The sequence below is a fragment of the Elaeis guineensis genome, chromosome 2, assembly GCF_000442705.2.
Source record: "Elaeis guineensis isolate ETL-2024a chromosome 2, EG11, whole genome shotgun sequence".
Lineage (NCBI taxonomy): Eukaryota > Viridiplantae > Streptophyta > Magnoliopsida > Arecales > Arecaceae > Elaeis > Elaeis guineensis.
Genome location: NC_025994.2, coordinates 17,415,916 through 17,429,755, shown reverse-complemented (window position 1 = coordinate 17,429,755; position 13,840 = coordinate 17,415,916). Strand labels below are relative to the sequence as shown.

General features: G+C 37.0%; 1 protein-coding gene and 1 long non-coding RNA gene across 2 annotated transcripts; one reads left to right on the top strand and one right to left on the bottom strand.

The window, feature by feature from the left end:
- Window positions 1-240: 240 nt before the first annotated feature.
- On the bottom strand, window positions 241-8,674 carry LOC105060211 (kinesin-like protein KIN-14R). Its single transcript, XM_019848875.3, has 17 exons — window positions 8,387-8,674; window positions 8,144-8,224; window positions 7,302-7,885; window positions 7,040-7,208; window positions 6,898-6,953; window positions 6,586-6,781; window positions 6,432-6,508; window positions 6,187-6,286; window positions 5,966-6,073; window positions 5,706-5,882; window positions 5,332-5,617; window positions 5,089-5,250; window positions 4,787-5,002; window positions 4,660-4,697; window positions 4,393-4,556; window positions 4,143-4,268; window positions 241-1,410 (listed from the first exon to the last, which is right to left on the bottom strand). Exons 1-17 carry the CDS (start codon window positions 8,427-8,429, stop codon window positions 589-591), a joined length of 3,405 nt encoding a protein of 1,134 aa, XP_019704434.1. The 5' UTR covers window positions 8,430-8,674; the 3' UTR covers window positions 241-588.
- On the top strand, window positions 4,514-6,094 carry LOC140855587 (uncharacterized). Its single transcript, XR_012138539.1, has 3 exons — window positions 4,514-4,674; window positions 5,342-5,593; window positions 5,721-6,094. It is a non-coding gene; the product is annotated as an uncharacterized lncRNA (long non-coding RNA).
- Window positions 8,675-13,840: the final 5,166 nt, after the last annotated feature.

Genomic DNA, 13,840 nt, shown 5'->3' with positions numbered 1-13,840 from the left:
ATCTGATTTATCTTCATTCTTGCCTGTTATGAAAGAGATGGAAAAAAAGCATGTTGACAATTTGGAATTGTGAGATTAATGCCACAAAATTATTATACTCTTGACAGGCTATTGGGAAATAAACACTTGAGGAAAATTAATTGGAAAAGATACCCATATCTGATGCAAAATCCTATCAAGATATCAATCCTAAATCTAGATTAAGACCTTTTCTTCACAGCAAAACATCACAACAGCAAAGCAGTGAGGGGGTCAAAGCCTCAAATTGGGCCTAGTGAGAAATTTTTATTTGCTAGTACAGGGATGAGGGCCTCCAGTTATCTATCAGAAAAAGACACCATTACTTGCAAATTCTGAATTTGATTTGGACAGAGGAGAGAGGTTAAGTACATTTCTGCATTCTGTTAGAAACCATCTTCACATATATGGTGATTTTCATTACATACAAGAAGAAACTAGGTCTTAGAGAGCAACATTGCTGGTTAAGAGACTGCACACAACAGGGTCAATGGGGCTAGTTACAAACTACCAATCTCCCTCCTAAATGTAACTGTGTCTCATATCATCAAGGATAATGACACGAACAAATCAGAGAATGTTCCTGACTGTTGCCCCATGATTCCAGCCTCTCTCCTTTTCCTTCTGCTTCTGCATCGTTAGTTTGTCAGCTCTTGCACCATTACTTATGGGCACTCTCCTTGTCTTCCTCCCACTTCCACCAATTGAGAGCCGGACCTTTTCTACCCCTCCAATGGTACCTCCCCTTCTAATTGTCTGTGGCAATGGAGATCTGATAATCACCTTCTTTTGGAGGCTTCTTCTAAGTATGCTGTTAATCTTTTTTGTGCTTCTGGGCTGGGGACCATCCTTACCATTGATGGTTGGCAATGGTGAATGCAATGGTGGTGAAGGATTGCCCATACTAGGTGGCAATGGTGGTGGCGGTGCCACCACTGCTCTCGAGGTAGGAAGTGGAATAAGCGAGTAACGACGGGGTGCCGGACTGGCTGGAACCTGGCGAGCTGTATAGAAAAGAGAAACTCTACTGGCCTTTCTTGGGGTTTGCTCTTCAGCCAGCTCTGGCTTATTTTCCTTGTCATTTGGTGATGGGAAACACTTGAGAATGTTAATGTCGGTAGGAGGCAGCAGCATAGGCCTGTTGGTGTTGTTCTCAACAAGTGGTCTCATTCCATTACCTAGCTCTTTAATTGGTGTTAGTTGTTCTCCAACGTGGTTGTGAAATTTTTCTGACAATGGTTGAATAACCGATGGAGGATTCATCAATGATATGTTCGGTTCTTCTTGCTCTTTTAGTTGCTGCAACTGCTGTTGGTTTTCCGCTATTTTGGCATCAACATGCTGCCTTGCCAACTTTCGTTCAATTAGTAATTGTGATTCCAACTCCTTAACCTGCGAAATAGACTAGAAGTTCAGGAATTGCTGATATAATCTCACGAGAGTCACAACAAAGTTCACCCTACTGATCTCTGCAGAAACAAAAAAGGATTTATTTTCTGAGCAAAACTATTCCTCATTTGACCTGCATGGCTGATGAAATTAGATAGAACATTAATTCCAAAATAATAATAATAAGGATATGATGGTTATTACAAAATCAAGCAACTACAGTATTTAGCCAGTCAAACAAGCAAAACAGAACATGCACCTATATAAAGAAGGGTTGACGCTATATGTATGCAACATAAGAAATACTTTTCCTTCTATTCAACTTCTTATGAACAGTGGATATTTTTCTTTCTCCTCCAGTGCAAGAAGAGGACATAAATTAATTTCACTTGCAAGAGACACGAAATTCTCTTCTTTAGAGAGCCAGGAGCAAAAATGGTTTCAGTCTGAAGAAAGTAGGGAATATCACAAAATGGTTTTATTTCCTTATGACCAAGAGGAAGGAAAAGCTGTAACAAGTAAACAAGCTAAATTTGGGATAAAATGATATTTGCTCTGCAAAGTGAAGGGTGTTTGAAAATTAATAATACTTGTTCGTGTCGTATAAATAGGTAGTTGCAAAGTTATCCAGAATGGATCAACTGCTCCTCTCAACATTTACGCATGTTTGTTATACTTCTCACATGCATGTGCCTTGCTGCAATTTATCTCAAGCCTCAACATACTGACAAAATCTCAGATTGTCAATTTAATAGGAAAATCAAGTCCTGAGGCAATATTCAAAGACACTTGGTGCTGCAGTGCCATTGTCCAAGCATCTCAAAGCATCCATCAACAACTCATAAGAGTTAAGACACCCAAAACTAGAATACTTTTATAAAACATAAATATTTAATTTATAAATATAAGATTGACAGAAACATGTTTGTTAATAAACTATTTTGACTATTCAGTTGCACTATCAACAACCTTTGAATTCATAACAGTGGGTAAGGCACTGAAATACAACTTCCTGTACATCAAGTTAATATCCTTCATTACTCCAAGTTTTCACAAGCTTGTATGCACAAAATTGACAAGATGCACCAAAAAACTATAAAAAGTATCAAAGACATTTCATTACTGGTAATCCAAACTTGGCGTTCATGTTCAATGGTATAGAAGTGTCAATGCTTCAAAAATTCTGAAAACTATAAAGCATTCGAATAACATTGCATTTAAATGAGAAAAATGATTTGCTAGTAGCTTAGGAAGACTTGTCTAACAATCTTGGATCTCACCCAGAAAATCTAGCCAAAAGGTACCATTTTGTTTCCTTGGCACTATCTTTGTATAAGTACCCAAGACCTCTCCAACACACAACTAATGTATAATAAAACACATGCGTAACCAATCCATCTCTCCTATTTAAACACAAGCATCTCCTCACCAGGCTAAAGGTTTAAATCCAACCAAATTCAATCAAAAACACCACGATCAGCCCATGGTCAGCCTCCAAAAGGCTTGTATTGTAGTGCTCTCTAGTCCACATGGGCCACGTGCTAGAGATCTATTCTGATATCTCATATAATGATCTAGGAACTCAACTAAGAAGGCCCAGGTCGTTGTCGCATGGGTAATAGATAGTAGTGTTTCTATAAAGGCTGTGGATTAAGACGCAGTATGGGAGTAATAAATATTATGTTTTTGCATTTGTGCCATGTTGGACCACTGTCTTCCAGGATTCTGTTGATTCTTGCTTGTTTTGGCCCACATAAGTGACCACGTTCCAAGATTGGAGCTTTATAGCTTAATTTCAACAGAAACTTCATTCTTCACAAAGTTGAAAGGTATAAATATTATCTTACAGATATTGCCCACAAAAGCAGTCTTGGGACAACATCAGCTATAATAACACTTTGGTCTCGATGCAGCAAGTTTACACGTTGTAAAAAAAAATCATCCTTATTAACCAAAACACAATAGGCCTAGGTTTCTCCAGTTCATTATAATGTTAGATCCTCTGAAAACACCCTGAGGAATATCCATGTAAGTGAAAATAGAATGACCTTGAAATGTTGTCTACTCACCAAATAAAGATATAGCAAGGAAATATAGATCACAGTGATGTGCCTTTATGCTGTCACAGCAAGTACCAGTTAACTACCATTCCAAGTCTAACCTTTTTAAAGTGTCAAATATATGCTCGAGACAGTTAATATTCAAAATATCCAAGCAACTTGCAGGTAATGTCATATTTTTAAAATAATAAAATGCTAGTTCAGCTAGACAGCAAGGTTCAAAACACCCATAATGGCATTCTATATTTCCTCCTTTTTTTTCAAAAAAAAAAGGAAAAAAGAGGAAACTTTTGCCTTTGTAACTTTGCTGAACATGAAAGCCTGCCTGTACCTGATTGATTTGTATCTTCTACAACTAGATAGTTCATATGGGCCATCCGTCAAGCACCCCCAGGTTATGCTTAAAAAATTCTGGTGTCTACCACAAAGTTCATGTGCTCAAACTTTGTGTTACCCAAGAGAACTCATAAGGTATAATCTGGGAGTGCCTGAGATATGATTCAATTGCAAAATATGACTGAGTAAATGACAACTAGATAGAAGACAGTTGTTTATTTAAAATTATCGAGCAACCAATTAAATAAAAGTCTGATCAATGGAGAGTCAGTATGCACTAGTTTCAATCATTCTGTTCAACATATTTTCTGATAAAATAAGATAGGAATGAGTTCATACTTTCTCTTGAAGATTTGCAACAGCAAGATCTTTTGTCTTGTTCTTCATTTCAAGATAATGAATTGTGTCTTCCATTTTAGTTATTTGGGCATCTTTGTTCTTGCTATCCTGTTTAGCCTTCCCAACCTAGCAATTAGCAGACAGAGATATAAGAATACATGCAAAAAATGAAACAATGAAACTCATTTTACCATAGCTTGATAAGTCATTATTAATGCTGACAACTAGGTTCTTGCATGTAGATATTCACCATTTGTTTGTATCTGAAAAGTTCACTAACATCAACTTGTTTCTTGGCAGGGCCAAGTTCAATTCCCCTCACTCTACTAGCAAAATTCAGAGAGCAAAGAGTCTCTCCTACATCATTCTCATTAGGGCTGATCTGCACAAACATCAAAGTCTTCGAGTCGCCACCTGAATTATTACTCTGGACTTAGTCGCACTAAACCCTGATAGGAAGCGTCAAACATGACAAAACAATATGGAAACAAGAAATAGAGCAGGAATAATAGAGTACCCAAAGAGTCTTGAAGTAAGTGGGTGAGCTTTGAGTTCCTACATATATTCAGATGGAGACTATCTTTCAGAACATGCAACTTGAGATAAATTGATTAGGTTATCGCAGAGAATCTTCATTTACTAACCTGAAGGGAATGTGTGGGCTTTTAGTTGCAAGTGCAGATATTACATCACCTAGTGCAGAAAGTGATTTGTTGATGTTTTGTGCCTCTTTCAGTCGCTCTCCTTGAGCATCCGTCTTTGCCACTCTCTCACTTCCAGCTAGGTCGATGAGCCACAATTTACTTCTTGTGCACTCTCCAGTCATCAGATTCTCCCCTCTTACCATCACACAGTGGATACTGAAAGCAAAGAGGCATTTCAGACAAAAGCCTTCAACTATATATGATTGAGAAATCATGTTAAATTATTTTTTTTTTTAAATGACCAGTGTGATCGACTGCTATGTTCATTAGCATTCGTTGAGCCCACAGCTCTGGCTTTGCTGCCCATTTGTAGCACTTCCCAGACCTCATCCATGTTGCTCACATGAGCTTCGACCAGTCCTGGAACATGATGAACTCCTTCTGCAACTTGCCTTACTTCTAGCCTGTCAATAAACAGCATAATAACAGATTTCACATATAAGTTCAGGTGTGAAAGTTCTGACAGAATTTAACTTCTTTATTACCTTTTTGCAGCAACTCCAGGCTGAGATCCCATTAGAAGTAAATCATGTATTTGTTCATTGTAGACCTCCAAGACACTTACAGTTATTTCATACTGGAATAACCCTTGCCTTTCTCTGATAATTTGGAAGAGTTGCTCAAGAGTCCTATAGTTAACTCCTCGAGCTTCTTCAGTTCCTTCCATTGTGAATGTTTTGCCAGTTCCTGTCTGCCCATAAGCAAATATGCAGACATTGTATCCATCCAACACTGATGTTGCAAGAGGTGAAGTTTTTTCAAAAACCTTTTCTGTTCATAAGGTTAGATAATGTTCAGTCCATGAATTTGTTAAGCCATGTTATCGAATAAATAAAGACAAATGATTTCAACTGATTACCTTGATCTTCTTCAGGGCTGAAGACACTGTCAAACTTGAAGACCTTCTTGGAAGATACATGGCCTTTGACAATAAGTTCACCATCTTTGGCAGATTCAAAATCAACCGCCACAGAAGCCCCTCCAGCAATTTCTTCAGCATTAAGAGGCCGGCAGCGGCAAAAAACTCTGATGTTTCCTGCAACATGAATAGTTTTGCTGTAAGCTGTATGTTTCTCATTTACGTCAGTCCATATTATTCTAAATCAATTGTTGACCAACCTTTTAGCTCTATGATTTTATTGTATAGGTCTTTTCTTTCCTTTGCTTCTTCAACATATTTAAGTTTAAGTTCTTTGTACTCCTTTCCCAGGTTGAGATGATGATCCACTGCCAATAAGAAGATAACAATGTCTCATATTTTTCATCAATCATAATTGCTCTAATGAAATCGATACATCCCTAAAAAAATAAGAAATGACACATTAGATAGGTGAACTTACTAGTGGTTTGAATGGTAGTAGTCATATGGGTAATATCTGCAAGGAACCTCCTGTATTCTAGTGCCTCCTCTGACAGCTTTGCATGCTCGAACTTCAGCAACTGTTGCATTCACTTTTGTTACTGAATTTAAAAGAATGGAAATAGATGCCTACTCATGAGCCATTTATGCCAATGAAAATAAAAGACAGGAGATCGAGGCAAAGTAGAATTACTATATAGTAACTCGAATGAAAGATTTAAGTACTTTAAATTTCTCACTCAGGTCTGCTAGAGATTGAAACCATCGACTTTTCTCCTTCACTTGCCCTTCTACAGCAAAAGCTGCGGCAAGAAGATGCTTAGGTGTTATGTATGAAAGGATTTCAATTAGAAAGTCTAACCTAGAAAAGTTATGATACCTAAAGAACCAACATGCATTGATTTGCGCATGAGCTCCATCTGAAGTTCCTGCAGTGATGCCCAGGCCTTCTGACATTCTCTACTCTTAAGTTCATTCTCCTGTTTTAGATCCTTTACTGCTCTTTTGCATTCTATTTGCTCCTTCAAGAGCAAATCATAGTCTTGTTTCAGCTGCCTACATTCATCGCATTGTTGCTGTAAAATTCAACATTTTAGTTCAGAAATCATTCAACATAGACTTCTTATGCTATATGATACTTATTAGAACATTTCTTGAAAACAAGACAATGATAGCCTTATATCACTCCTACCTGTAATATTTCTCTCTTTGTGGCCAATACTGGTTCGATGTTCCCACCACTTTTTCCTGATACTTACAAGATGTTGAAACCATAAGTCCCAGCACTCAAATAAGAAAATCATAAAGGAAAGACTAAGAAAAGGAAAATCTACCTGCAGCATAATCGTGTCTTATTGAAATGCCACAAAGAATAGGTTTTCCTACTAACCCTTCAAATCTAATTGTCAACCCCTCATCCATGAGAATTGAAGCTCTCAGAGCTGATAAAATAAGTGGTTGGTTTGAGCCAACCTGTGCATAGATGTCTATTGCAGAGATGACCTGCAAAAATATGCATTGAACAGGGATGAGAGTGATTCTTTTTCAAAAGAGAGAGGGGGGGAAAAAAAATCACTCACATCAGAACTTCCTTACCTTCTGTTCCTGTATAAAGACATCAAAAATTCTCATTCCTGGTGGACCACAAGGGAATATGATCTCCGCAAAATGCAGGTCAACAAGATAATCTCCTGATTCCAGGTTCTGGAATTTATATGAAAAGTTCCCTACTCGAGCAGACTGATACAATGCCAGTCCTTTGCCATCCCCAATTGCTGCATCTTTCCTGATAACATCTCCACCTGTGTAGAAGCTATCCTTTTGGTACTCAATACCACCACAAACTATGGATTCATGAGTCCCACCTGCATTTATACTTATCAAGCTATCCTGGACATCTGGTATTACTCCAAGATCGAGAGAAACTTCTAAGGTTTCATTTCTACTCAAAGATCGCATCTCTAGAGATGATCCCGTCATTGTTGGAGCTAAGCCCCATCTTGGTCTCAAATTATCAGACTCTATGTTGCAAAAGAGCTCAAGAGGAGCAATTCTATTCCTCTGGTTGCTCCTCCTGATGTAATCCGGCGTTTCTTGGATCTGGTCACAGGGGATATCCGGCGGGCTCGTGCAGACAATGAGATCTGGAGACGTCGAGAACCTAAAAAAATTGGAACCGCCTGCAAATGCCCTACCCTTTGAGAACCCAAACCAAAGGACCAACCTTTTGCACTATTCCCACCATTTAAGAAGAAGGTGGCTTCAAGAATTGTTTAAAACTCGTATTTTTTTTCAAGAATCCGCTTAAATAAAGAAAATCTACAATAGTAACGATCACATACGGATAGTTAATGATCATTAGATCTTCTGTATTAGAAAGAAAAGGTCAGACAGGATTTGTCAATTCCAGACATCATCAAAGAACTCAATGAACTTACCGGTGGTGGAGTCATGCAAGTTGAGATCACTGGTTTCAGCCATGTTTGCAGCTTCTTGGATCTCTTTTCGCCGAGAATCACCTGAAAATGGTCATTAAATGGAATAAAGAAGGAATACGATAACCAAGATTTCAAATTGATCGAATCAATTGGACATTAAACTTCTCCCCTTCCCTTAAAATGCTCTATCTTTGTTAGATACATAAGAAATCTAGATGGAAGAAAATGGGAAGGAAAACATACCGGTCGCACCGTTGGGAGGTGGGTTTTTTCCAGTTGTTGCCATTTCTCCCAATGCAAGATTTCTCCTTCTTGTCTGAGAGGCAGCTTTCCCAGAGAGCAGGAAACAATGCCAACAAGGGTTATAGATTGATGGAAACTAAGATTGACGCGAAGGGTTGGAGGGAATGGATTTGAAATAAAGATGAGAAAAGAGAAGAAAGAAAAGGGAATGGCGGAATCTCCGAAGAAGGGCTTTTTAATCTTTAGAGGAGAACGAATTGAATTCCCTAGTTTGGAGAAGGAAGAGAGAGAGAGAGAGAATCGACCGTTAGGGTTTTTTTTTTTGAAATTTGAAAACTTCCACACACTTGCTAAATTACCGTAATTAGAGCGCGATCAATGCCGGCCGAAGATCCTTGTAATCAGCGCGACTGATGCGAATGTTCGGCTAGGATTTCGTGTCTTCGCATCATAATGCTTATGAACCCGAAGAGATTTAGACGATCCTGGCCGTCTGATGGATGGTCCCGCCTACTCGGCGTTCCCTCATCAAATTCCATAAATGGATCTGCTCTTTCGATAAAACAGCAATTTCTGTATTGCGCCAATGAAGATACGAAACGTACACTGACATCAGTTTGTCGTGCGTCCGTTGGGAGTAGCGCGGGGGGCATGCCGCTGCAATTATAGCAGGGGATTTATTTCCTACCGTGCCTGGGAGTGCGCCGGTCCGTTTCACGCTTTCCTCCTGACTCCGTTAGAAAAAGCGGATACAAAGAATCCGAGGACCGGGGGCCTAAAAAGAATGGCCATTAATACAATATTTCACATGGATATCGTTCAGAATATTTATTTAGTCTTATTAAGTTTTGACTTTGGTAAAAAAAAATGTATTCATCTGTCTGCTAGTTTTTGGCAAATGGTGGTTTTCTGCACCGAGGACAGGTTGACTGACTTGAATGGTGAACATCGTGTTGTGTTTATGAACACAAGTTTGTCTGAAGTCGGTGCCCTGGCCTACCTATGTTCTATAGCAACTAATAAATGGTTGTTGTGCACCCAACCCCTCAGGTTAGATGGCCTTCAAAAGGAGAAAGGTGTTAAAAATATCTGTTTTAAAAAACTAATCTAATTTCTTGAGGCTTTGCTAGAGTTCTCTGCCCTTTACTCATGATGCTTTCATTGTCCTTCAAATTTATTTTTAAATTTCATAAAATGAATTATTTTTAAATATTTTAATATATAAATTTTATTAAAGAACTTTTTCTCTTGTAAGTTTTTGGCGCAACTTTGCTATTGCTATCGTAATATATATGCGCTACTAATCTTTTTTGCAATGAAAAATAAAGGTGGCATGAAAACTCATTAGATTTCACATAATTATGGTCTAAATGTTAACTCCCAGGGGTATACAATCTAGAGTAGTTAGGTGAAGTGGAGTAAGTTGAAGGAGAAAGGGAGGTTGTGAGAAGCAGTTCCATTGGATCCGATTCGACATGAAGTCGGCAAGTCTTATCGATTTTACCGAAAGTTTTCAAAAAGAGAGAAAGAGAGAGGCGGAGGGGGGGAGAAGACGACTTTAAGTGAAACAAGGGAACTATGTCCCCTGTTAATCCACGGGTGAGAAGGGGGAGAGAGATAAGGATCAAGGGTGACCGATGACAGCCATGCACCGATAGGAGAGATTGGATCGATTTTATCGGACGAGATTTGGCTTCATCCAAGGAGAAATGAGCCTATCCCTTCCCATCCTTCTCTATTTAAATCCACCACCTCCTGATCGAATCCACCAACGAAGCCTTTCCTTCTTCCCCATCTCCAACGGTCTTCATGTTGCTCTATCGAGAATCGCAACATCTTTAAAATCTGATCCTTGCTCGTTGAACCACTGTTGCTCTATTCCAAGAGCTTTTGGGTATGAGATCCATCGGAATTTATCCTTGCTAGCTATTGTCATCACTGTCACTAACATCTTCGGTAAGCCTCCCTTCTTCTCTTTTCTTTCCGATCTTAAATATTGCTATCATGGCTTAAGGAGCAGTGCCCCTTTTTTTTTCTTTTTTTTTTTCCTTTTGAATCCCCTATCGCCACCAGTCGGACCATCACCCTTGACATTGCCACACCAACCCGCCGGCCGCTCTAGTCGTATCACAGCAAACCCCTCCATCCTCTAGTTGTCCATTCCAAAGCCCTTAAGAACTTGGGTTCGGCTAGGGGAGAAAGAGAGAGAGAGAAACAAAGAAAAGAAGAGAGAAAGAGAGAGACAGATTTAATCTTTTAGTGAAGCTAACCTATTGAATAGACTCAATCTGATTGAGTTTAGGTCAAACCGAACCATATAGATCTAACTTGTAGATCAATCCAATCCTGATCTAAACCCGAGCTAGACTAAGAATCTCTTTCTCTTGTCACCTAACTTTTTTTAATTAAAGGCTAATATCCTAGACAATTTGTTTGATCAGAGCCTTTGTCATCCAAAGAGCACCAAATCTAGGGATCGAGTCATGTGCCACTTTTAGATTTAGTTGTCGGTAAGTTTTTTTTTTATCTCTAGATTATTTTTATGCATAATCATATGTTTAAAATTTAGATTTTATATATAAAAATTTATCAAAATATTTAAAAAATATTAAAGTTTGAAGGTATATATTTATTCATGAAGAATAATTTAAAATATTGGATCAAGCATGGTGTCACCTCTGCATGATCCAAAAATTTGAAAGGAGATGATTTCTTGATTTTAATATCGCATGGTATTTAAATTATACATGTTTATTCTTGCATAATTTTTGAATAAAATTATTTTTTTATTTTTAAAATTGAGATGTGGGAAGCTTGACTTGATATTATTATGAAAACTGATATATATGATGATGTATGTGTTGAAAAATTATGTTCTAAAGTCAATCGTTAGTCTGTTGACGATTGAGCTTATTATTGTAATTATATATAAATTATTAAATTAATAAATATTATTTAATTTTTTTATTACTGTGTATATCTTATTTTAAACTTCTATTATGTGATGAAGTCCTTCGGACTATTTGATTCGATATAAGAGGATATATCGTTTAGTCCTTAAATCTTAAGTCACGATCAAATGATATACTATTATTAGGACAATAGCTATATCAAGTATAGATCATTGTGTGCCATGTACATTGATTCTCCTCTTAATCAAAGAGTGTAGAGGCACTGGCATGGCATGCAAGTGAGACATAGGAGTATCTCTCACTGAACGTGACCAACTACTAAGCACTATGCTATCAAAAATAGCTTACGAAGGATATGGGTATAAGTGTCCTTTCGATCTGAGATCACCATGGTGACTTGCAAGCAACTCACCATGCTTTAATGCCAGACAATCTGAATTTTTAATTATGAAAGATTTTTGGATACAGTCAAGTACTTAAGAAGTCGGTGTGTGAGTCGAGATAGAATTGACCCCTCCGAATAAGAAGTTAATGTTTCAGTATATTTTAATTCAGTAAAACCTAGATCGGAGTAATCTATGTGAATGAATTTTAAAAATTAAAATACAATGTGGATGACCATATCAGGGTTGATAGTTAAACCTTAAGTCACATTGAGTATTTGAGTCAAAGGGATGAATTATATGGTAACCATATGCTAATGGATTCTTGAATGATGCTTCACAATCTTTCGACCTATCCAGACATCGGATATCATTGCTAGATGGTCACTTTGATTGATATAAGAAGATTGTTCTTACACTATCGATTTAGGTTCGAATCTATAGGGTCACACTCAAAAAAAATTTTCTGACTGATTATATGGCTAATCGATGATTAAAAATTATTCTAGGATAAAATAATCAATTCGATTGATGATTAATCCTGTGCAAAAGTTGCAATAAATCAATTCGCTAATTATTGATGAATTGTAGGAGAATTGATTAATAATTAGATAACTAATTAGTTCAATTTGATTGAGCATTAAGGTTTGGATCAAATCTAATTGAATTGGATTTAATTTGGTTTGATCCGATTAGGTTATGAGATGACCTAATCGCTAAGGGTGTTCAATTCCTAATTTGATCAAAATTTGAGCTTGATTAATTTTTAATTTAATTAAAATTTAATCGAAACTATTTGCTATCTTATTAGATTAGGTTTAGTGATCTAATTAGATCTAACCTAATTTGGTTAGATTAAGAATCTAATTGGATGAGAAAATAATTTGAATTCAAATCCCTTACGCCTCCTTTCTCTGCACCCTCTTATTCTTCACGTGAAAAAAATTTTTTACATGAATTTTTTTCATACCCAGAAGCTTTTTCATGTTCACATATGATTATTTTTGAATTAAAAATTGGTTGGTTTAAATTTGAGTTCAAATGGGTTTGAATTTGAATGAAAACCTAGAGTCCAAATTGAGTCCAAATTGAGTTGGACTCTTCTCTTCATGCCATCACCTTTCTCCACACATAAAGTATTTTTGTGTAAGATTTTTTATACTATTCTGATGTTAGTCAACCCTTCTCTAATTTCATAAGATGAAGATAAAGTTTGGTTCAAAATTTAATTCAAATTTGATTTGAATTGGTGATAAAGATCAAACAATATTTGAAATTGAACCGAAACTACCTTTTCCTTATTCTTATCTTCAATGGGATGCCACCCTTAAGAAGGGATCAATTTTGTGCGAGATTAGTAGTGACTTTGGTGTGAGAAACCTAAGAGTTGGGGCGTAAAAAGTTGAGAGTGGGTTGGGCTTCCGTGCGTGAGAAACAGAGGAAGTGTTCTTCCTCTCGGGCGTGGGTGTAGGGTCTAGGGTTTCAACTTTAAATTTTGTGAGAAGAAAAATACAAGAGTGAGTTTTGTTCAATCTTTCACACCACCACTTCTTTGTAAAGCTTCATCTTCTGATCCAGAAGAGTCTGAGAGATTCAAAGAAAGGAGCATAGATCAGCCATCTAGAGTCTTCGACATGAGCTAGCACTCCTGCGAAGGAAGATCCGATCAGAGCTTCGAGTAGATGATCTGTAGAGGTCGGACAACCTGTGTGGCTGTTCGACATCAGCAAAAGCTTCATACCATGCCTACCAATAGTGAAGATCATCGACCTATGAAAAGATGATGAGTTCTGAACTCAACCGATATGATCTAAAGATTAGATCAGATTTAGGACATCGATGTGATCGATGTAGTTTTTTATTTTATATCAATTTTTATATATAAATTTTTTATATCATAAATTTTTAATTGATAGTTTAGATCTGATCTAAGATATATTTAGAAGATTAAAGTGTGTAATTTTTTATTGTTCGCTATAAAATTTTAAAAATATATGCTTTGAACTATCTATTTTTCTATCAATTGGTATCAGTGCCAGGTTTTTTATGATATGAATTTTTTGCATATAATCGATATTACATGTATTTAGATCTATAATTTAATTTAGATTAGATCTGATATATGATATTTAAATCTAAAATTAATTATAGATCTGATC